The sequence below is a fragment of the Mchenga conophoros genome, linkage group LG15 (genome assembly GCF_057382185.1).
Source record: "Mchenga conophoros isolate Kocher_MC1m ecotype Shallow Benthic linkage group LG15, M_conophoros_male_GT1.1, whole genome shotgun sequence".
NCBI lineage: Eukaryota > Metazoa > Chordata > Actinopteri > Cichliformes > Cichlidae > Mchenga > Mchenga conophoros.
The window spans coordinates 8,794,906-8,818,429 of record NC_140540.1 but is presented as its reverse complement, the minus strand read 5'-3'; the positions used below and the strand labels follow the sequence as shown (position 1 = coordinate 8,818,429).

The window sequence follows — 23,524 nt, the reverse complement described above, 5'->3', positions numbered from 1 at the left end:
CGTAAAGACATGGATGAGTAAGTATATGAAGTCAAAGGCTTCATATGTGTGTATAGTTTTCTAGTTGATTAACAATTGTTTTGGGTAAACTCACAAGTGTCCTAGTGACAACCAAGGTGAGCATGCATACAGGGCTAAATGAAATCCTGGCAACTTTTTGTCTGTTATTTAGTGCTTTTACTTTACAAGCCAAAATTTGTCTGTAACACAACTTACGCAGTTGTGTAAAAGGTACAATAGTTACCTGTGAACTTTGATGAAATGAAAGTGCCTAAGGAAATGTAGCAATGTGGTTATCTATCAATCTATGTGTGTGTATACATGTTTAGACATCTTTATGAGGACGGGAAATTGGCTTGCCACTATACTTGTAGGGGGACAAAATGCCTGTCAGTTTGAAGGCATTTTTGAGGCTCAAAATGTAGCTTTAGTGTCAGGGTTACAATTAGTTTATTGTTAGGTTTAGGCTAAGGGTTAGGGCAACACATTCATTCTTGATGGTTACGGTTAGGGTAACCGGCTAGGGAAAGCATTATGTTAAATAGATGTCCTCACTAAGATATGAAATAGAGTGTGTGTGTTTGTGTACTTGACTGGTTTCACAACTGAAGTAGACAGGCCACAACTCGAAGTGCACTCAGTCCTGTAGGTGTGTCCTTGCAGACAGGTAAGAGTTGTCCAAACCTGTTTACTTTGTGTGTGGTTGCACCAGCAGTGCCTGCATATCTAGCACAGGATCACTCTGTGACTTTTCACTTCTCTCTGCGCTTCTGTCATTCCCACTCTGTCATTCAGTGTTTTTCTGTATTGGACTATTCCTGTTAATATAGCAGAAATGCCAGTCAAAGTGTTTTTTACAAGTGTGAGTGGTTCTACACAGGTACAGTACACAATCTTACTTGTCTTGTTCTTTTATTTTTAGCCAGTGATTAATATATATCACTGATACTATCAAAATATTGTGAGATGTGTGTAAAGTATTTACTTTTATAGACAATCTTACTGCTCTCTATGCACAACTCAGCAACTTTTATTATACAAGAAAACTTTTTATAACAAGTCACACAGCTATTAGTCTTGATAACGGATTAAATATGCCTTTTCAGATTAAGAAGAACCAAGAGAGAGTCTTTTCTATCTTAAACGCCAAGAAGATCCCCTTTCAACCTGTGGACATTTCTCAGAGTTCTGATGATAAGGATTTAATGAGGCAGGGAGCAGGAGATCCGACCGCGCTTCCTCCACAAATATTCAATGGAGACGTCTACTGTGGAGTAAGTCTCATAGAATAACTAATAATAAGCTGAACCTGCGATTCAAAACTTAAAATTATGATCAGATGTGTTTTATTTACACGCTTGCTGATGTCGTCACACAAAAAAAGAATAGAAACCATGTGGTTAGTCTAAGGCGTGGACACAGTTTTAAAATCAATATTTACACTGTATGCTAACTACTGGTTGTTCACACAGTTAAGCCAGGGGACAGAAATACATGGAGAAATGCATACATACCAATACTTTGACTTGTACACTCCCTGTTCATTCAATCACTCATCAGATTTCAGCCTTCCAGTTAGACTTAGTGAGACAAACTATTTGCTTGCAGAGTATTCCTTTCATCCTTCCAACTTACAAATGGTATATATACAGTTATATCAGAAAACTGAAAGATAGGAGGAAAGAACCTGATTGGCAGCTTTTGATACAGACATTTATGTACCCACAAGTAATGAAGCATGTTAACGTTTTGCCATAGCAAACTTTAGTTTGTGTAATACTTTAGTTAAGGACCGAATATCTCCAAAACATTGAAACCTTTTAACTGCACTATAGACTGTGTTCAATTTACTTTTTATAACAGATAAAGACTACAAGCATGCAAACAATGAATATTGCCAAAAATACCTGAAGACCCAACCCATCAAAAATAGCCAGAAAATTAAGATTTTTTTGGAACTGAGATGTTTATTAACCCATATAACAAAGGCAATTTTTTTTCCTATGTCATGTTGTGTATGATATATTTTTTTATTATATATTTATCATATATTTTCTGAATCACATTTGATACATTGGCAACTTTTTGTTAACAACAATGTTACTTTTAGTTAAAAAAAAGAGTTTTGTCCATAATATTTTGAAATTATGGCAAGTATTGATCGTGTTGATGAGATAGAGGTCTCAGACACTCATGAATCGAATATAATACCAAGGGCATTATAGGGTTAAAGCTCAAAAAATGCTGTGGTACAAAGACAACATCAGAAAGAGGTGTGAAACAGTCCAGATAGTCTTTCCCAAAGATATTAATTATTTGACAGCAGTAAGCCAATCAGCCACAGCAGAAGCTGTTTTAAGATTTCAACTTTTTCCTGCCACAAAGCATCTTAATATTGTTTGTTTTTCTCATTCTCTTAAATCTGCCATTTTTTCCTTTTTTATTATCCAGTGCAAGAACAAATTCAACTGAAAGAATTGGGCTATAAAGAAATGCAAAGAAAGATAAAACAAGAAACCCTTATTGGATTAAAAAATGCGTACCCAACAGTAGGGTGCTGTTTTGCGTGTTCATGTGCAGTTGAGTTGTGTTTTTAATGGTTTGTGTCTTTTTGTGGGTTGTGAACATGAACATATGCTTACCCCAGTAAGCATAACTGTAGCTAATGGTGATCTCAGTTATCTGAATGTCTGGCTTGTTGTGTTGTATCATATTGGACAAATGTACAGTACACAGTGCAATATTTTTAAATAGGTTAATAATGCCTTTGTACTAATAGTGTTTTCACTCTGTTTCTCGGAATCCATCATGCATGTCTTCTCTTTTACAGGACATCAGTGCATTTGACAATGCAATAGAGATGGAACAATTGGAGGACTTCCTTAAGCTCTGAAAGGAACAGTGACAACAACTACATTGCCATAACCAACTAAACCTGTTAAAGAGGTGTTTTTTGTTCTTTTTCTTACTTTGTTTTTACCCACACTTGTGTGATAATATATCATGTATTCAAGTTTCCTCAGAGCTAGTCCTAGAAATGCAGTTTTTTTTAAATAAAAAAATGCTCAGAATAGAATTGCAAATGGCCTTCAGTGACATTTTTTATTTGTGAAGTTTATGTGAGACCACATCCTCTGTTCTCTTCGTGTAACACCTTCTGTGGGATTACTTGCATAGTAGCATTCAAGCTGTTGGTGTCCACTTATGCCTTCTTGTTCCAGTAGCCCACTATTGTGTGCTGTGCAGATGCCTCTGATGCTATGCTGGTCCTCATCCCCACAACACATGACCAGCACACCCTCTTTTTACGCATAAAGACACGATGATAAAAACAATCCTCTGGTTCTTGACAGGTCTTTGATAAACACAACCTTGGCTGAACAACTATACATGGCATATTACAATGTGTTTCATTTATTTAACAGGAGCTAACCTTCCAATGTGGCTGAATTAAAACAAGTTTGAAAGAAGAGTGGACCAAAATGGCTCCACAGTAAAGTGAAACACTCATCACCAGTGAGTGATGCAGAAGCAGTGTCCACAACTTACTGCTTCCATGTGGTGCTAATCAAATGCACTTGATTAACTTATTATCAGCAAGAAAAGAAGAAATAACAACGATATAAATGGTTTATATTACATTGATATTAAGAGTCTTTGAAGGAACTGAATTGAAGGATTTTTTGGCGATGCTAACGCTGTAGAGACAGGCATACTCTCCGTGCTGTTCATGACTTATTGCAGCGAGCTCAAAATTGGCCAGGTAGAAGGCTGAGTGGCCAAATGCTGACTTTGATTCAGTAGTGTTTGTGTTTAAATGTGTGAAATAGAAGACGCCTCTAGGGTATATAGAATGAACAGAGCAAGTGACAGTGAGGGTGCTGCCTCGAGAGACAGAAATTGTGTCAGGATTGGTGAGTTCCATTGCATTGGGGGACATCAGGGAGATGTTGGGTTTTTCCACTTTAACTGCAAACAACAATTTCCGATAATTGTGCAAAACAGAGGAAACAATGCACAAAATTACTGACCTACAACGGAAAGGTCAGCAGGATTTCCTTGAGGATAGTAGATGACTTCACTGGCCAACACCTTTTGATATTCACAGTAGTATGAACCCTTCTGACTAAAGTCCACTTTAGGGAAGACAAAGGTTGCAGATGCATGATCTGAGAATTTTTCCATTTGAAATGACCCTTGGGTTTTTTTCAGGAGAAATCTCCCACCCATGCGTTCTGTTACTAGCGTGCAGGTAATTTCAACTTTGTCACCCCACTTAACCTCTGCAGCAGGACTTATTGTGATTTTGGGCTTCTGTTGACCACCTGAAGCAGATAATAAATGTTTTTTGTGTAACAGCCAAAACAACTTTCTCAGGAGCAATGAGATAATTTGTCAGTTCAAAATGAGCTATGTCTCTTACCTAAGCAGATAACGCTGGCATCTTCATCGTGCCCACAGTTATTTTCTCCAAATCCATCGTGTGAACAATGAGTAAGTGCAGACTCTTGGCCTGAGCATGCCACATTATCCAGCCATACTGGACCAGAGCCTCTACCAAAATGGGCACTTAGAGGTGCTGAAATGGCATGACCGCAATCAAGCTGTCTGCATACCACATCAGCATCGCTCATTTCCCAATCGTCATCACACACAGTTCCCCACTGTCCTTTATAGAAGACCTCCACTCTGCCGGAGCATTCAACTGAGCCATCCACCAACCGGACTTGTGCTGCATAACAGAGCAGAAAGAGTGAATACAAGTACAATGGAAAGTCCTTAAAACAACCAAAAAGAAGACAAAACTATAAAAGGACTTGAAAGGATTCTTCTCTATATATTTTACAAAATGTTTGTATTAATGCATAAAAAACAAATACCAAAATATAATATTAATTGGATATTATATCGTTTATTAGTCCATTATGTTAGGCAAAAGGAGTATTGCAACAACTGTTTCAAGTCATGGGAAATATGACGTTTTCGCTTTTTAATGGATGAAGTCCATACTACTCAAGTCTATGTAAGATAAATAACTAGTAAGCTAGCTGAGCTTAGCTTAGCTATAAAGAAAGCATTACCTAGACTGGCTTTGTCTAACAGTGACCTCTACAGCTTTCTGTTTGGCAATACGTAGCAAGCAATAGGCAAAACAGTTGCTGGCTAATCCTACTCCCTAAGCCAGATAGGTGTAAAAAAAATGTACATTTTCTAAAGAAAAAAAAACAAAAACGCGAAAAGAAAATAATTTTGTTAAACATTAATCTGCACATGGCTGACCAAATTAAATACGACAGTTTTACAATCCAGTGTTATAATTTGGAAATTTATGAAACCAACTTTGATATAAAAGGCCTTACCAGCACAGAGAACACCGGCATCATGTTCATGCCCACAGTCTTCTCTTGTAAAACCCTTCACCGAGCATTCTTGAAGAGAAGTCACGCTGTGGAAACAAGAAGTGCTAGCCTCCACCACTGACCCACTGCCTTGGCCAAAAAAAGCAGCACCAGGAGCATTCACGGCGCGTCCACACTCCAGCAGCTCGCACACCACTCCAGCTTTACTTAGAGTCCAGTCTGTGTCACATACTGCGTGCCACTGCTCGCCGTGACGTACCTCCACTCTCCCAGAGCACTCATCAGTACTGTTAACCAACCGCACTGCCAAGCTCCCTGTGAAGTAAACAAAAAATATAGCCACAGGTATATAAGAATATTCTTTTTTAAACTGTGACGTACTTAGTTATATTATACATTATTTAAATTCAGAAGACAATATCTTAAAAAGTAAGCAAAAGAAGAAGAAGAAGCAGAAGAAGAAGCTGCCAAAATTACATTTTGGCATTTTATTTTTGCTTCTTCTTACCTGTGCAGGAAACACCGGCAACTACAGTTGTGTCACAGGTTCTGTCCAGACCTGGTCTTTGTGGACACTGATTCAATGTAGGCTCCTTTCCATTGCATTCAATTTGATCATTCCAGGTCTGTCCTGTACCAGGGCCAAGTTGAATAAGCTTATGAGGACTCCCACAGTCCAACTGTCTGCACACCACTGCTGCATCATTCATGTCCCAGGATTCAGCACACACAGTCCCCCACTGGCCTTTGTCATAAATCTCTACTCTTCCATCACAACGAGTGGATCCACCGGTTAATCTCACGTTTCCTGGAAATGATAGCTGTTATATTAATGTACATGAAATACAACTTGACCCACACTGTATATAGTGCACTGTATGACTTTTTTTTGGTTTTGAACTAGGGATGTACTGCTGACTGATTAAGTGGTTAATATTTTTGTGTTGCATCACATTAATTTTGTGCTGGATCCAAACAGCAGTGGACAGTCGAAGCACGTAAAACATCTTTTATGTTGAAAATGTAGCCATACTGTAATATATCGACATGTATGTGATATCTGTAGAAGTTGGTCCAATGGAAATGACAGTTGAGAGAGGAACTCTATGAATGAGTGTGCTTGTTTGATACAAGGAGGACCTGTGGTTACTGGGCTTCTATGTTTTCATTCATGTTTACAGACATTACAGTTATCGTTATGCTTGGCTAGCAAGGCTAAATCCTTTTTTTGGTTTGTGGTTGCCATGCTGAGGAAGATGATCAAATTTGAAGCTTGGAGAAATGTTTCCATTCTTCTGACTGGTGGTTGTCAATAAAGCCAGTCAAAAGCCAGAGTGATGCTATTGGTATTATTGATATATGACGTTAGTTTTGTATATACACAGTGTCTTAGTGTTTGATTATTTTTAGTGACTGTGCTTGTGAAATCTTGATACTTTTGCTTCATGTCTGAGTAGGATGAATTTTTGTGTGGTATGTCGGGACTAAGCCTACTGAGCTTTTGACAGTATACGCAAAAACATAGCACACCTTAAAAACTCAGTATATAAGACTCTTGGAAAGTCTTCAGTTTTTGTGCCTTCTAATCTAACCTTTTAGTTGAACATAGTTTCCATATTTATTCTAGATACTCCATATCTAGATTGGTACCTGACAAATCACTGCTTGGGGTTTCATTGCATAATTATAAATCGGGTGTTTTGCATGAACACGGTGTTTCACTAAATCACTGGTCTTTTTTCTAAAGTTAGTCCAGTTTTCTGCATTTGTTCATGTAACTTGAAGCCCTTCTACCAATATTTAAAGGTTGTGTGAAAGGGCCAGAAACAATTTCCATCTTAGTTTTTTTAAAGAAGAATATAATGGATTCATTTTCTTTTTGAAAGTCTAATTTCAATTTGACATCAGACTTTACCTGAGCATACCACAGAGGCATCTTCAGTACCATCGGTGATAGATCTGGTATGGTCTCTAAACGTGCACTGCGTGAGAGAACTCTCTCTGCCGTTACAGCGAATCTCGTACCCTCTCAGATCTCGACCTTTACCAAATGACTCTGAGATCTTGACAGGATCTCCACAGTTCATCTCTCTGCACACCACAGCAGCTTCATTCATTCCCCAGTTAACATTAAATGCTTGTGACCAGTGTTCCCCATGGTGGACCTCCAATCTTCCTGAGCACAGGTCAGTCCCATTGATTAGTCGAATGGCAGCTACAAAGCACAGTAGAGAAAAAATATCAGCAATTCGTTGGTGTTCATCTGAAAGAATTGTATTAATTGAAGCTTCATCTGATATTGGTGTTGCAGAAATAACTGCTATGTAATCAATAACTGAACATTTTTTGGAGTACAAATATCCAAAGAAAATGCTACATCCAGAACTTTTTGGGATCTAAAGGTAAAAAAAAAAAAAAAAGACACTTTGTGAAATGAAACATCAATAGTTTGTACCTGAACAAATCACTCCTGCATCTTCATCATGACCACAGTTATTCTCTCCAAAGGAGCGATGACTGCATTGCCCAAGAGACGTCTCATTACCCAGACAGTTGACATTATCCAGCCAGATCACTCCTTGTCCTTCACCAAAGAAGGCACCAGGTTTAACTCTCTGAGGTGTTCCACAGTCCATGGCTCTGCACACCACCTCAGCCTCTCTTAAGTCCCAGTCATCATCACACACTGTTCCCCACTGGCCGTCATGCAGAATCTCCACTCGGCCAGAGCATCGGTCAATGCCGTTCACAAGCCTTAGCGGTGGTTGACCTGAGGGCACACGTTAAACAAATAACAATAAATATTATAAGCTGTTGCTTTTCTTTGTTTTTTTTTAAGGTTGTCATCAATTTTAAAATTTGTTGTAACAGATTTTTTTATTTATTCATTTTTGGCGTCTTGGGGACAGCAGAAACTAGCTTTACAGCAGCATGTTGTGTAGCTTCATATCTATCCATCACACATGAGCAGACTACATGGCTGAGAGCCTGATTCAGAAATCAGTGTTGGCAATGGGAGTAGAACTCAAAGATTAAGAAGTGTTGCCCAATACTTTTCGCCATTTAGTGTATATCATGTAACAATCAGAGTTTGTGGATATAAATAAGACGTTAATGTCTTGAAAGATAATGCTTTTATAACAAGCTCTAGGTGCATAAAGGCAAAAAACAGGTCATTTTAGTCCATTGCTAGTTGGTTCCAGCCTGATGGTGTCATAATGTCAGGAGTAACTGAGATTGTGTAGATATAAATTACGTATTACTGTGGTGAAATAAAACTATACCTGTTGCAGGCAGGCAAACATTAAAAATAGGTCATTTTAACATGTTGCTAGGTGGTTGCCAGGCTACATAGTGATATAATAATATCTGATATAGATAAGAAACTTCAAAGTCTTAAGCTATGCCACGTTTAGTTGCTCAGCTCCTAATTGTAAAGAAGTAGTTGGTGGACAACAAAACAGACAGAAACACAGAGAATGCAGAAATGGCTTTATGAAGCCTTTATAAAAAAAAGTTAAAGTGCAAAACTGTAACCCATTCTATTGTCTTTGACTTGTGAGTGTCTGTCAGTAGACTGAGCCTTCAGGATTTTAGTTTAAATGCTTTTGATGAGCCTCAGACCTTTAAACACATTCACAAGTACATATTAAGTAAAAGAAATACTCCACATGAGCCAACCTTTTCTTTTAAAAGTTGTCCAAACATGACATTTGCTATTTTTGGAAAGCAGGATTGCAGCATGTCTGTATCTTTTACCTGCACATGCGAGAGATACACCTTCACATGACCCTCTGTGTTCTTGCAGTTGACACTGGCTGATAGAGTTCACATTATCAGAGCATCTACTTGTGAGCCCTCGCAGTGAGCTGTCACCAAAGTAGGTGTCTTTGGAATTTTTTGGAGCTCCACAGTCGAGCTCCTTGCATATGACTGTAGCTTCTTTAAGACCCCGGTTATTACTACAAAGTTTCCCCCATTGGCCATCATGGAAAACCTCCACTCTGCCAGAACAAGTGTCACTCCCATTTATCAATCTGACTGTCTCTGCAAAGCAAAATTTGGCATCATTGGGATTGTCATTAAAACTCAGTTTTGAGAAACAAACAGAACAGAGCCTGTGTTACCTGAGCACACAAGACCAGCATCTTCATTGTGGTCACAGACATGTTCTTCAAAATCTTTGTGAGGGCAGTCAGCGAGTAACATTTCATGACCAGTGCACTCCATCTCATCCAACCAAACCTGACCCTGGCCTCTCCCAAAGTAAGCCTTGTACTTGACTGAGAGAGCATTCCCACAGTTCATCTCTTGACAAGCTACAGCTGCATCTTGCATCCCCCATTTGTCATCACAAACTGTTCCCCATTGTCCTTTATAGTAGATTTCCACTCTACCAGAGCAGCGATTAGTCCCATTCACCAGCCGAATGGGTTGACTGTCTGTTAAGAAAAAAAAAAAAAGTTAGGGGCATGGTTTTTCTTTCAGAAAGGGACAATCTAACAGTGTCAGTTTTACTGGCCATGTACCATGGCCAACTTACTTGCACAGACAACAGTAGCATCAACACAGCTTTCTCTGAAATCTTTAAGTTTGCACTGTGAGATTGAGTTCTCATTTCCAGAGCAAGTGGTTTTGATGGCAGACAGTTCATGTGCTTCTCCAAAATATGGTGTTTCATTCTGACCGAGAGGATCGCCGCAGCCGGCTTCTCTGCATGCCACCTGAGCTGCTTCCTTGCCCCAGTCATTGCAAACTCTTTTCCACTGACTCTTGTGGTAGACTTCCACTCTGCCATTACAACGAGTGGTTCCTTTCTCAAACCGCACATGTTCTGCAAATGATGTGGATATTAAACGTAATAAAATAATAATGTGTTTCATAAATAATAATACAATCAGCCAGTGTGTCTGTATTTCCCATAGTCTATATACAATAATACTACTAATTCTAGTGAAGATTTTAACTTTGTCAGAACCAAATTGGAAGAAACTGGCATCTAAAGCATATTACCAAAAGAAAACAAAAGAATGCCTTGGTGCATGCTTAATCATCCGTAAGTAAGTAAATCCCAAAAGGTTTATTCTGTTCATCTGGACGTAACGTTTTCAGTGGGAGAAACGTTTCCTCACTAATCGAAGTGACTTCTTCAGTCTCAGCTGACTGCAGGTCTCCCCAACCTTATAAACAGTATATTTGAACAATAACTGAAACCAGCCTACTGAATGAACAATGGGCTGTGAGGTCAGTTCTTTGATCATTAATATGCAAATTGTCATGATCATTGATCAACAACAACTGGTCAAAGACAACTGATCAATGGCCATAAGTAGCATTCACAGAGAGTTGGGGAATGGCTGCAATCACAGTGCTTTAAGATGGTGAAAGATGCACCCTTAGGCCCCCACCTCGATTCAGAGATGGTCTTTCCCTTTTCACGTAAATGGACTCCTTGACTCCTCGCTCCAATCAGCGTTCCTCCACGATGTGTACATCCTCATCATTGAAAGAGTGTCCACTGGCCTGCAGCGAACTGAGACTGAAGAGGTCACTTGGATGAGTGACAAAACATTTCTCCCACTAAAAACGCTACGTGCAGATGAACAAAATCAACGTTTTGGGAAAGCAAAAGAATGTTAAAGGTCAATTGGAGAAATTAATACTGCTCTCATAAGTATCTGCTGATACCCTCAAGACTAGGAGAATGCTCTTGCCAGTAAAAAAAAAATCTGTCTTCCACTATCTCAAAAGCTCAAGTTTACTTCTCGAGAAGCCAAACTGTTAATTTACCTGTTTTTAATTGATATTAAATTCTTGATAATGCACAAAATAATTGTTTGTAATCAAAGCTAAACTTTTAATGTATCAAGAGTCATACACTGCAAATTGTTTTCAACAGGACTGTGTGCGTAATGTTTGATCAAAATGTTTTTTAGTGTCTGGGCAAGATAAACATACTAATTAATATATCTTAGCACAGTTTAAATACACTTTTTAAATATACTGACTCATGGATAAAAGTATGTGACATCATTTTTCTTTCCACAATAGAAGGAGCAAAAACGAAATTAAATCATAAGACATGTACGTTATCTTTAAATGCTATATGTATAGCACATTTTCTTCTTGCTTCTTTCAAGAAGAACAAATGTGACTCCATGATGGCTGTTCTCAAAGCCTAACAATTGTGGAAATGTTGCAGCAATGAGAAACCTAAACCACATAACATGGTGAGCTAACATAATTGCTGTGTTAGCTGGTTTTCTCTTAGGTTTTTTTTTTTTTTTTTTTTTGGTTTTCTTTGGTTTTCTCTTAGGTTGTACAGGATTTCTCAACTTCAACAACAGTTCCACATTTTACGAAAAGGGGCAGTTTTGACATCTTGCTGATGTGAATGAATTCTGCCTGACTTCTGATAACTTTAACTGTTAATGCAGTGCTAGCTTAGCTTGGCAGAAAGACTGGAAAATGGTAGAATGTGACAAAAAAATCCACCTACCTAACCTAAACATGTTGCATTTGTTAAAGTGATATTATATTGGACTGAGAAAGCTGTTAACATGTGGCAGCAAAAAAATAAATGTCTTAGCACATTTTCTCGAAGAAAAGGTTTTCTATGAAGGTTTGTGAGGGAAAACAAAAATATGTCAAACATCATTGGGGCTTACCTGAGCAGACCACTCCTGCATCTTCATTGTGGCCACAGTTATTTACCCCAAACGGTTTGTGCTGACACTGAAGGATGGAAGACTCGTGCCCAGTACACTGTACGTCATCCAACCAGATCTCATCCTTTCCCTGTCCAAAGAAGGCGTCTTTTTTAGCCTCGATAGCTGTCCCACAGCTTAACTCTCGACACACCACCTCAGCGTTAGCAATGCTCCACTGATCGTGACAGACAGTTCCCCAACTGCCTTTGTGGAAGACCTCCACTCTGCCAGAGCAACGCGAAGGTCCGACCAGCCTAATATTCTCACATTCTGGATATGAAAAAAACAAAACCACAAAGGATGCACAATGTGTAACCTTGTCCTCAACCACATTTCACAATTTTTATCTTTTTAATGTAGAAATCAAAGTCTCATGAGTTACTTACTGACCTGTAAACTGCAGGAAACTCAACAGGCCTGCAGCAAAAATACATATCGCAAAAGTGATCTGATTAAGCCTGACAGCCCAGAGGTTTAGATATAAAACAGCATTCTTAAGTTAAAAGCCTTCACTGTAGTCAATAATTTGTCAAATATTTTACAAATCGGGAACATAAGAGGGTCCCGGATCATTTTAAATTCATCCGTTAAAAAATGTTTAACACTTTTCAATCATCTAAGAATATATCTCACTACACTCAAGAAAACACACGTCCACATGAAGTCAAACTGAGACAAAAGCCTCCAGTAACTCACCAAGAGACAAGTGAAAAAGAAAATGTCGTTTTTCATCAAAAATGAGGATCATATTGTGTCTTCAGTGTTGGCCAGTCACTGTAAAATAATACCATAATACCTTAGTCATTTTGTTTTCACCAAAAGGTGTTTATATAGGCCTCTTACCTTTTTAAATCCTGCAAGACTGCTGCGCTAACAGAAGGACCTCAGAGTCTTTAATAAAAACGTTCTCATGTTCCCCAAGAACAGATCCAGTAACTATTTTAAATGAAAAGGTCCACCTGTATTGGACTGCAACCTGGACACATGTTGACTTTTTGATCAATCATTAAAGATGAGACGATGAGAGGGTTTTATCTTTTTTTTCCACAACGCCTGTGGAAATATTTAAAAGAAAAAGAAAACATTTAACTTAACTTATTAATGGAAGAAGATTGATGTCATTTTAGTAGAAAAAAACCCCCAAATTGGGCCATGAGTTTTCTTCAGAATTCATGCTGTTTTTCTCAAAACGGGATGTTTTGAGAAAAGTCTAGCAGAGATCCTGTATGAATAATATGACCACTTCTGCTTTTCCTCTTGTTACATGTCAGGAAGAAAGAAAAGCCTTTAAGAGAAAGCTACTCTTTTTGGGGTTTTAGATGGTTTACATTTTATGTATTTGTGTAACAGTAAAATTTAAAATAACTTATTATGACATTTGGCAAATCAGACCATTTATTCTTCTTGCAGTGAGCATATGTCCGCATATGAAACTATGCTGTATTTCCTTATGTTTCTATATTGTATATTATTTTAACACACAGTGATACTACACTTCAAAACTGAGCATGTTCAATAGGCTTATGGGATTGAATTAATAGGAAATAAAAACAAAGTTGTTAATTTATCCAACTTTCTAATATTGTATCATCAGCAAGGTATCTGTGGAACTCCAAAGTGTTCAAAATTAAATAAATAAATAGGTCAAGATGAAATAAATAACTATGTGAATAAATAAGACACAGATATGTAATGTGAGAATGATATTGTGAAATCATGGAACACATTTTGAAAACAATGCTCATTATTGTGAAATACATTACATTCTGCTATATAAATTTACTTATTATTGTGAAATATTATTTCATGGTCATTATTTTTCACAATAACAGAGATTATTCCTGAGGCATTTTATTTATTTCCAGCCGTTTATATTCCAAAATGACCTTTTTTCAAAGTCAGTCTTTATTTCAAAATCCCGTTTTTCCCGATGGTCTATTTATTTCATAATGCGACTTTTCAGCAGAAGGACTTTGTCTGTCAATCAATGTAAGTGGGCTGGACCTTTGCACCTATTGGCTTATCGTTTACCATCGACTAGTTTTCCTGGATACAGACTGTATCCAAAGGTCCAGCCCATGTGCAAAGGTCCAGCCCACTTACATTGATTGACAGACAAAGTCCTTCTGCTGAAAAGTCGCATTATGAAATAAATAGACCATCGGGAAAAACGGGATTTTGAAATAAAGACTGACTTTGAAAAAAGGTCATTTTGGAATATAAACGGCTGGAAATAAATAAAATGCCTCAGGAATAATCTCTGTTATTGTGAAAAATAATGACCATGAAATAATATTTCACAATAATAAGTAAATTTATATAGCAGAATGTAATGTATTTCACAATAATGAGCATTGTTTTCAAAATGTGTTCCATGATTTCACAATATCATTCTCACATTACATATCTGTGTCTTATTAATTCACATAGTTATTTATTTCATCTTGACCTATTTATTTATTTAATTTTGAACACTTTGGAGTTCCATAGGGTATCATCTTAGGTACACCTTGCTAGTACATGGTTAGACCCCATTTTGCCTTCTGAACTGCCTTAATTCTGTGTGACACATATTCATCTGACATTTTGTCCATGTTGACATGACAGCATCACACAGTTGCTGCAGATTTGTTGGCTGCACAGCCACAATGTGAATCTCCCCATCCTAAAAGTGCACTGCTGGATTGAGATCTGGTGACTGTTGAGGGCATTTAAGGACAGTGAACTGAGTGTCATGTTTGAAGAAACCAGTTTGTGATGATTTGTGCTTTGAGGAATGGAATGGTGCTTTGTCCTGCTGGAAGCAGCCATCAGTACACATCTGCACACTGTGGGATGGACACTGTCAACTGCATTACTCAGGCAGGCTGCGTTCAACTGATCTTCTACCGATGTGGAACTACACTCAAAGGCATCTGGCCCTAACGCTTAACACATTCAATGCCACTTAAATCACCTGTCATCCCCATTCTGACGCTCAGTTTGAACTTAATGAGGTTGTCTTAGCCATGTCTACCCTACTAAATGCATTGAATTGCTGCCACGTGATTGGTTGATTAGATATTTGAGTGAATGAACAATTGAACAGGTGTACTTTATGAAGTGGCTGGTAGGTATATTTCACTTGCGTGTTAAAGAGTCTTATTACTTTGGAGGCCAGAGGGTCTGAACATTATGAAAACACTTCCTGGCCCGTTGTATTAAATATTGCCTTTTTTCTAACATTAGTGAATATCAGTAACAGAACTAGAAAAGAGAATTAGAGAATACTTATGTTTGTAATGGACAACAAGTTAAGCACATATTGACATCTGGGTAAATCATTGCAGGATTTGAAATTCTCTGATGGGAAATTAGATCACATCTTTATTTGAACAAGAAGGCAACACGCGTGACCTGATAAACAGGGTGATTATGTCACAAGCAGGATAATAGTCTAACAAGTAGATAGGCATAGAAATAGTGTCATTGCATTGCTAGGAACACAGTTATCAGTTAATGCGCAGCTGTTGTGACCTTATGTTCTTGCTTTAAAGCAGTACATATCTAAACTTAGTGGCATTATTAAAAGCGTTTACTTTAATGCATCACTTCTCATGAATGACTAAATTATTTTGACCAACCTTTATTTAAATATTGCATTAATATAATTAAAATTGTGTCTAAGCACTTAAATGTGAGTCTGTCCTTAAGATGTACTTGTTTAAGTTACTGTGTTCGTCTCTGCAAGATATAGTGTGAGGGTAAACTATGATGTTATTTTTGTCATGTTTCGGCTGTGTGCAGGCAGGAGAGGACCCAAACTCACGGGGAATAAACTCAAAAGCACTGCTTTATTGCAGACTCGAGAAAAAGATACAGAATTAAACTATACTGGGAAAATACAAACTAAACTTCACAGTGAGGCACACAAGGGAACGCACAGCATGAGGGACAACGCAACATGGAACAAAGCGAGACTCTGACATAAATACACAGAAGGTAATGAGGGAAGTGGAAGCACATGGGGAACACAGCTGTGTCATGATCCTGGGCCATGTTGGCCCAGTATTCTTAGTTTCATGTATTTTGTTCCTTATTTAGGCCATGTTTCCTGGGTTGCTCTGTTACGTTGTTCCCTAAGTGTTTTCCCCTTGTGAATCTTACCCCCTGTGTGCCCCTCTGTGTATTTGTGAGCCCTAGTCTCTCCTTGTGTTTATTCCATGTTTTCCCCAGCCTGTTATGTCTGTTCTCCCTGTGCTCTCTCTCCTCCTGTCTGAACCTCCGTGTACTTCCTGTTTTACTTTGATAATCTCTCGTCTGTATGCGTCATGTTATGTTCATTCCTGCCCTGTCTCGTTATGGTTATCTGTGTCAGCTGTGTTCCCCGTGTGTTAACCCTCTGTGTATTTATGTCTGCGTCTCCCTCGGTTCGGTGTCGCGTTCTCCCTCATGACTGTGTGCCCCTCCGTGTGTTTCCTTGTAAGTCCGTTCCTTAGTTCTTCCCAGTTTAGTTTCATGTTATTTTGTATCGTTGTCATCTTTATCAGCAATAAAGCTGTATTTTGAGTTCAGCCCTGTTTTCCGTGAGTGTGCGTTTGGGTCCTATTTCCTGCCTGCCACACAGCCAGATCATGACAAGCTGAGGACAATTACACATGACAGCGCGTAGAGGACATGAAACTGAAAATGCTGACACCAAGACACGGACCTTAAACATAACACAGAGAGTACACAGAGAGAACATGACGGAAAGAGGAAAACACAGAACATGAGGAGTATGAACAAAGCACAATAACTCACACCACTATATACACGGTCACACAGAGGGAGACAAAGGGGGATAAAGACATGAGGGGAAATCTAGTAAATTAACCTGAACAACTTAGGACCCATAGAATAACAAATTAACAAATGACACAGGAACACGGGAAAACTAAGAACGCTAGGTAAAATGACCCAGGATCCTGGCAATTTTGCTATCTTGTTTACTTTTTCCCCCTGTCTGAATCCGGAATGACTACATCCCGTACAGAACAGGTGTAAAAAGTATTTTGATTTGTTGTAGTAAAATGAAGAATGGAAACTCACTAACAAATTTCTAAACTAATCATTTATGCGAAATGAAAATTGGTGTGAATTTGAGAGAAAAAGATTCAAAAGACAAATTCAAATTCAAATTTTATTTGTCACGTACACAGTCATACACAGTACGATATGCAGTGAAATGCTTGGACAACTGCTCGTGACCTAAAGAAAACAAAAAAAGGAAAAGGCTATGCATAAGATAGGAAATAAATATGAAAAATTAAAAAGGGAAATAAATATGAAAAATTAAAAAGGGTAAATTTTACTAGGAAGGAATAAAATATAAATTAAGGTTAAAAAGGAAATAACTGTACAACACAAATTAGAATGAAGGGTAAATTTAACTGGGAAGGAATAAGATAAAATATATAAATTAAAGTTGAAAACAAAATACACAATATAGAACTATATAAGAATGTATGAAGAAATATAAATAAATATATACACAATAACAGCAGCTGTACAAGTATTAACTGGAAATGAAGAATATAATGTCCAGTGTTGTGCTATCCACATCATGTCTTCTGCAGTGCAAATATGCTTAAATCCAGGCAATTCTTTTTGACTTTAAAGCTGAAATGATAAAATCAGTGTCTAATGTTAAAGCAACAGAGCTCCAATGAAGCTCAAGTACAATAAAATGTGATGCAGTCTTAAATCATGCATTATAAAGTTCTCTGCAGAGCAATTTATTGCTGTAAGTAGACTTTAGAGATGCATAGGGCCCCCGCAGCCACTAGGGGGCAATTTTTTTCCACTTCACTAAAAAGCCAGGAAGTAGCACGGTCACGGTTTAATGTGGCTCCTTTAAAAATACAGCATCACTCTTCCTATGAATTTGCTCTGATTATCTACACATCAAAGAAGATGCTTATTTATTGTATTGTATGCTGTTTTGTTTTCTACTCATCTCATGTTGTTGTTTCCATATTCATGTGAGAGCTGGTTAAACGTATTTATTTATTTATTAGTTGGTAGGGGAGATCATATTTTATGTTATTATGTTTTCTATTGAAAAAATCTATTTCCTAAAATTAAAAAAAAACAACACATTTCTGAGGAAAATTATGCATCTTTTGCATTTATGGATTATTATTTACGTTTTATCTTTTTTTTTAACGTTTTCTTAAAGTTTAAACTTCTTTGGTTTGCTTGTTTTCCTCTAAACATGTAAAGGAAGAAAATTCCAGTAAGATCAAAATCCACTGTTTCTGAGGAGGATCAGTGTTTACACTGTGAAAATGTCCAATGGGAAATGTTGAATGACATTAAGAAGTACCCCATATGACGAGTTTATCTAACGACATGAATAAATGTGCATCTGTCCTTGAGATGTATTTGTCTGAATTGTGTCTGTGGGTCATAAAACGTGTTTTTCGCCGGTATTGGCAGGCCTGAATAATATCTAGGAGGCAACTTGTAGTTTCAGCTGTTAACTAAAGCTACAACAGGCAACTTAGCTGGCGCCACAGTGAGGCGCAGATGGGGCCTGCTGGTGTTAAATTCGCGTCGCGGGCTTATGACGTCCTCTTTACTCGCTGCTTATCTGCAGGAAAGGTGCGTTCCCTCAACTCCTGACACAATCGTCTGGATTAATCAAACATCCTAAGTTGTACATTCATAAGAGTTGGCGCTTTACAATGGATAATAACTTTTATATCACATTTCTTCTTCATTGCAGAACTTTTAGTTCACCATCCATCGCAAATCTACAATGGCCGAGGAAGGGTGAGCAAGACATTTCTGTATGATGACTTGATAATAAAAGTTACTTAAACGAGCCGTAGTTAAACTACAGCTGAAATTTGTTTAGGAGAGGATAGTGACCTTGTAAACATAAGCTTTTTGGTAACAGTGTGCTTTATAGCATAAAAGAGAATATTTCACATGAGACAAGTTGCTAGCTTAGCAGGGATAGAGGTTCAGTTATACTACCCCCACGCATGTAGCAATTTACTATAAAATTGAATTGAATAGCCCTTTATTGTCATTGTACATGTACAACGCAATTGTACAACACCAACTGTGTAGGAATAAAATGTAACAGGTCACCAGCCAGATAAATTGCAAACAGGAGAAATGTATACAGTCACAAGAAATGTGTGCAAAAATGAGAGAAAGGCACATAATAGAAAGCTCATAGATAAGTCATGTCCATAGTCCGGTCCAGGGGGCTAATGTTTAACAGGTTTATACAATCACACAATAGTAAATCTAGTTTAAAATTAACCTGAGATACTGATATGCGGCAGCTTCACTGACGTTTACAATTCTTCTTCCCTTTAATGATCACTAGTGTAATCACCTTGATCTTTGTTATATTGTTCTTCATATGTGAATACAGTCAAAGGGTTTAGAAGTAGTAGTCCTGCCTTTAGTGCAGCTATGTATGAAAAATATATGTGGAGTCTTAAACAGGCATGTTTTTCAGTAACTTGAAGTCTTCTCACTGATCTGAAGTATTTAAGGGCTTTGACATGCTAGCAGTAACTTATTTGAAACCTAGTGACAGTGTTGTGTAGAACACTGACTCAGTTGGCCTTTCTTCAGCTCAGATTTAAATGATTGAGAAGCCAAACATGTACACCTTGATGGAATATATCATGTCGTCAGCAGTCTGGCTGCAGTATTTACAACTAATTGTAACTTGGCAAGAGAGGAGTTCCAAACCGTCGTAGTCCAGTTTAGATGCAGGAAGGCTTGATAAACCTGGTATAGATTTAGGTTTTTAGTCTGGATATTATTCTGAAATTTCATTATTGTGTTTTTCTGCCAGCTGAGCTTTTGTGCATGACTGATGATCCCATCTTTTGTCGGATACCCCTTCACTCTACAATGAGTGAGACGCTCGCCGCTCTGACATATGCCAAAAGCTCAGCTGAAGAGGCCCCAATTTCTTGTGCTCATCTTCCTCAAAATTTTAAGATTTTTTTTTATCTTACTTCCAACAGCAGTCCTGCCGGAGGTGTGATGGATGTCAACACCGCTCTCCCTGAAGTGCTCAAGACCGCACTCATCCACGATGGCCTAGCCCGCGGTATCCGTGAGGCTGCCAAGGCTCTGGACAAGTAAGTCTTAAACCTTTTAGAGAGCTTTAACTTAAAACGTCTGAGCCATCCTATCAGTTTAAAGTGTGAATGGTATAATGTAGTAGCCTTTTAATGTGAGTTCTTTTTTTTTTTTTTTCCCCCCTGTTCTTTCATAGACGTCAGGCCCATCTCTGCGTCCTTGCTGCCAACTGCGATGAGCCCATGTACGTCAAGCTGGTGGAGGCCCTCTGCGCCGAGCATCAGATCAATCTCATCAAGGTACTGAATTTGCTTGGGTTTGGTTTGATGTTCATGGACAGTTGGACTGCGTTCTTCTATTTATTTTTTTTAAACCAGTTGCATAAAGTGAATGTAGCACTGCTGTATCGCTGATGACAATTTGGCTCCCTCTACTGAACACTGTGAGGAGATTGCCAATTGTTACCCAATTTCTGTCTGAGATACAGTTGAGCTTGGACTATAATGCACTATTCTACCCGTGCTTATTATTATTTTTACTGTGTTGACTTAAATTCATTCATGAAGTTGAAGTGACCTTTTAAACTCTGGCAGGTTGATGACAACAAGAAGCTTGGTGAGTGGGTTGGTCTGTGCAAGATCGACCGCGAGGGTAAACCACGCAAGGTGGTTGGCTGCAGCTGCGTCGTTGTTAAGGTAATTATGTTGCTTTCTTTCTTTGGCTAGTCTGAATTCACTTGATTAGCCTTTTGATCTATATAGGAAACCTTAAATGGGAATTCAATGAGATCCCTCTAACATAACAGCGAAAGAAACAGAGTTATGAGTTAGGACTATATTTGCCAGTCAAGTGCAGTTGCTGTGCCTCATGCCATGCAGCTGTTTAACTCCTGGCTAGAGAGGAGCCAGCGTACAAGCCCCGTCATCTGCCTGTGGTGTCCGGGGTCCCTAAGGATGGCTACATAGAGTACCAAATGACAGTAGGCAAAAAAGGTGCTATAAAGGCAATCCATGCAATTCCTCTTCCCTTTAATGATCACAATACAACTTTATTTGTCTAGCACATTTAAAACCAGAGGTAGCCAAAGTGCTTCACATCATCCAATAAAACAGTAGTAAAGTACAAAAGCAGATAGCAGAGAAGCTAGCAGGTGGAAGGCATTGATTAACCAAGTATACAAGTACGCAGATAAGCAAGCAAGACTTAACGATAAAAACAATAAAACAATATAGGCAAAGAAAGTGAAGGGCAAGAAAGTACACTTAAAAGGCATGCTGTAGGAGGCCGGGAAGGCTAAGCTAAAAAGGTGGGGTTTCAATTGAGACTTGAAGGTCTGGATTGAATCAGACGTGTGAATAGTATGATAGTATTATAAGTAAGCAGTAGGATTTTGAAATCAATGCAGTGTTTAATTGGAGGCCAGTGAGAAATGGGGTGATAGACTCAAACCTACGATTACCAGTTAGAAGGCGAGCCACGGTGTCATCACTAGTGTAGTTATAAAATCAGGGTTGGTGTATTTAACTCAGTCTAAGCAGCATACCTATACCACAGCTGCAGTAAACATGTGTGCCTGAACTAAATGAAATTCAGAGGTGAGTTGTTGACACGGTGTAACAAGCTGATCACCTCCACACTGCATTGAGCCATAATTTATGACAAAGATTGAAACAAGTAGTGTTTAAATATATCTGGAGACATGTTAATTATAGCTCGTTATGTTTCCCTTGCGTAATAAACTTACATTTATTTCCAAATGGCTGTTTAATGTTTGCAGGCATACATGTCTGTGATGTTGGGCTCAGTTGACCTTAATTTTATTTATTTATCCCCCCTACAGGATTATGGCAAGGAGTCCCAGGCCAAGGATGTGATTGAGGAATACTTCAAGTCCAAGAAATGAAGTGTCAATAAAACAATGAAATGAAGCTCTGGAGTGTGTTATTGATTTGAGTTGCTTGGTTGGATATTGAGCATTATTTTACTGTGTACCAATCTTGTTGCTTGGTTAGTGCATCATTTCATGAGCTCTTTCTCCAAATTGAAAATTTCAGATTTATTTATTTATTTATTTTTAATTTTGAAAAAGCTCTTTGCTCTCTGGATAACATTGTTACTGCTTAGCCAGAAAACGTTGATGGTCAAGCAGCATGGATCCCAAATTTGTGAGTATGAGCGAGTGAAACTTGAACCGTGCAATGCGCAGTTTTGAAATTCACACCATTGGAGCATCTAGTAAAAGTTCAAATCCTGGTGACCTTAACTTGACCTCAAGTTGAGTCCACTTACTATGATTTAGGCTCCATGGAGTGTTGCTGTCTCTTAGCTGGTTTGACTGAAAACTAAAAAGCCAGTCAGATAATGAACATTGTTGAAGCTTTCAAAACATCTTTAAAAACTTATATAAGTGTAATACTGAATGCCTCCCAATGTATTACATTGAACAGAGCTTTGAAATGTTAAAACGCAAACATCAAATGAACACTTAAATGGAACATTATCCAAGAAAGAATATAAAGGAATAACAGTTACGTAATTGGAGAGAAATGAAATAGTTGAGATGAATACCATCGAAGTAATTGGTTTTCTAGATTGTTCTATTTGCTATAGTACTAGTGTCAAAAAATGACATGAAAACCAGTTCTAATAAACAGCGCTTATGTATTATTATTATTATTTTTTTTTTTTTACATAAAATGATGCATGTGAAATCCTTTTGCACGAGAAGCTTACCATTTACCTTGTGCAGCTTGGCAGGTTTGCATACGTTTCCTCAGGTTACAATCGAGTACACCAAAAAGCCAGACTATCACGAGTTTGTTGCATAATTCTTTTATCAAGTATGACTTGAAATATTTCAATCCTTTGATTTTGGAATTAATTATAATGGGTTATAACTCAAGGAAATCATACATCAAACCTGATAATTAGAATATTTCCTAAGATCATTAATTTATAATACAGAAATGCCCAGCTTCATTTAAATGGAACTCAATGGAGTCTCCTTTGCCTCAAATTACTGCATCAGTTTGTGGCCTTGCTGAGTTGATAATCAAAGTCCAGTTTGCTTTGACAGCAGCCTTCAGATTGTCTGTATTTTGGAGTCAGATTATTTTTCCATCTCTACAGAGAACACGTGTTCATGTTAGATTCAGTTGGGAAGGTTTGGTACTGCAAGCAGGAGCCAGGTTTTGCTGGAAAAAGGAAATTGGCATCTCTATAAAGATTGTAAGCAAATGGATGCATGAAGTGCTTTAAAATCTCCTGGTAAATGGTTGTATTGACTTTGGACTTGATAAAACATAATGGACCGACTACCATCAACACTAGTATTTGACATGAAAATCCAAATCATCAGACTGAAAAAACTTCACTGGG

At 38.0% G+C, this 23,524-nt stretch overlaps 3 protein-coding genes and 1 non-coding gene across 4 annotated transcripts; 3 read left to right on the top strand and 1 right to left on the bottom strand.

Annotated features, from left to right (window-relative positions):
- Nucleotides 1–698: 698 nt before the first annotated feature.
- LOC146557703 (SH3 domain-binding glutamic acid-rich-like protein 3) lies at nucleotides 699–3,083 on the top strand. The gene is made up of 3 exons (XM_085246991.1): nucleotides 699–880; nucleotides 1,107–1,274; nucleotides 2,831–3,083. The coding sequence occupies exons 1-3, from the start codon at nucleotides 836–838 to the stop codon at nucleotides 2,891–2,893; spliced, it is 276 nt and encodes a 91-aa protein (XP_085103117.1). The 5' UTR covers nucleotides 699–835; the 3' UTR covers nucleotides 2,894–3,083.
- Nucleotides 2,948–13,046, bottom strand: LOC146557702 (scavenger receptor cysteine-rich domain-containing protein DMBT1-like). The gene is made up of 14 exons (XM_085246992.1): nucleotides 12,914–13,046; nucleotides 12,767–12,844; nucleotides 12,461–12,487; nucleotides 12,029–12,340; nucleotides 9,904–10,194; nucleotides 9,488–9,802; nucleotides 9,120–9,407; nucleotides 7,816–8,130; nucleotides 7,276–7,575; nucleotides 5,869–6,168; nucleotides 5,361–5,675; nucleotides 4,424–4,732; nucleotides 4,032–4,325; nucleotides 2,948–3,969 (listed from the first exon to the last, which is right to left on the bottom strand). The coding sequence occupies exons 2-14, from the start codon at nucleotides 12,816–12,818 to the stop codon at nucleotides 3,632–3,634; spliced, it is 3,456 nt and encodes a 1,151-aa protein (XP_085103118.1). The 5' UTR covers nucleotides 12,819–12,844; nucleotides 12,914–13,046; the 3' UTR covers nucleotides 2,948–3,631.
- A 5,550-nt stretch (nucleotides 13,047–18,596) lies between these two features.
- rps12 (ribosomal protein S12) lies at nucleotides 18,597–22,074 on the top strand. Its single transcript, XM_085245944.1, has 6 exons — nucleotides 18,597–18,694; nucleotides 18,819–18,865; nucleotides 20,089–20,205; nucleotides 20,343–20,445; nucleotides 20,740–20,841; nucleotides 21,987–22,074. The coding sequence occupies exons 2-6, from the start codon at nucleotides 18,852–18,854 to the stop codon at nucleotides 22,047–22,049; spliced, it is 399 nt and encodes a 132-aa protein (XP_085102070.1). The 5' UTR covers nucleotides 18,597–18,694; nucleotides 18,819–18,851; the 3' UTR covers nucleotides 22,050–22,074.
- On the top strand, nucleotides 20,549–20,632 carry LOC146557701 (small nucleolar RNA SNORD100). The gene has a single exon (XR_014888819.1). It is a non-coding gene; the product is annotated as a small nucleolar RNA SNORD100 (small nucleolar RNA).
- Nucleotides 22,075–23,524: the final 1,450 nt, after the last annotated feature.

Bases quoted from the DNA above. Each gene is read 5' to 3' on its own strand.
- LOC146557703 (XM_085246991.1), top strand. From the start codon at position 836: ATGCCAGTCAAAGTGTTTTTTACAAGTGTGAGTGGTTCTACACAG. The intron at 881-1,106 runs GTACAGTACACA...ATGCCTTTTCAG, and splicing joins GTGTGAGTGGTTCTACACAG to ATTAAGAAGAACCAAGAGAG. The intron at 1,275-2,830 runs GTAAGTCTCATA...TCTCTTTTACAG, and splicing joins ATGGAGACGTCTACTGTGGA to GACATCAGTGCATTTGACAA.
- LOC146557702 (XM_085246992.1), bottom strand. From the start codon at position 12,818: ATGATCCTCATTTTTGATGAAAAACGACATTTTCTTTTTCACTTGTCT. The intron at 12,341-12,460 runs GTCAGTAAGTAA...TTTCATATCCAG, and splicing joins GAGTTTCCTGCAGTTTACAG to AATGTGAGAATATTAGGCTG. The intron at 5,676-5,868 runs GTAAGAAGAAGC...TTTACTTCACAG, and splicing joins TGCCGGTGTTTCCTGCACAG to GGAGCTTGGCAGTGCGGTTG.
- rps12 (XM_085245944.1), top strand. The intron at 20,446-20,739 runs GTACTGAATTTG...AAACTCTGGCAG, and splicing joins ATCAGATCAATCTCATCAAG to GTTGATGACAACAAGAAGCT. The intron at 20,842-21,986 runs GTAATTATGTTG...TCCCCCCTACAG, and splicing joins GCAGCTGCGTCGTTGTTAAG to GATTATGGCAAGGAGTCCCA.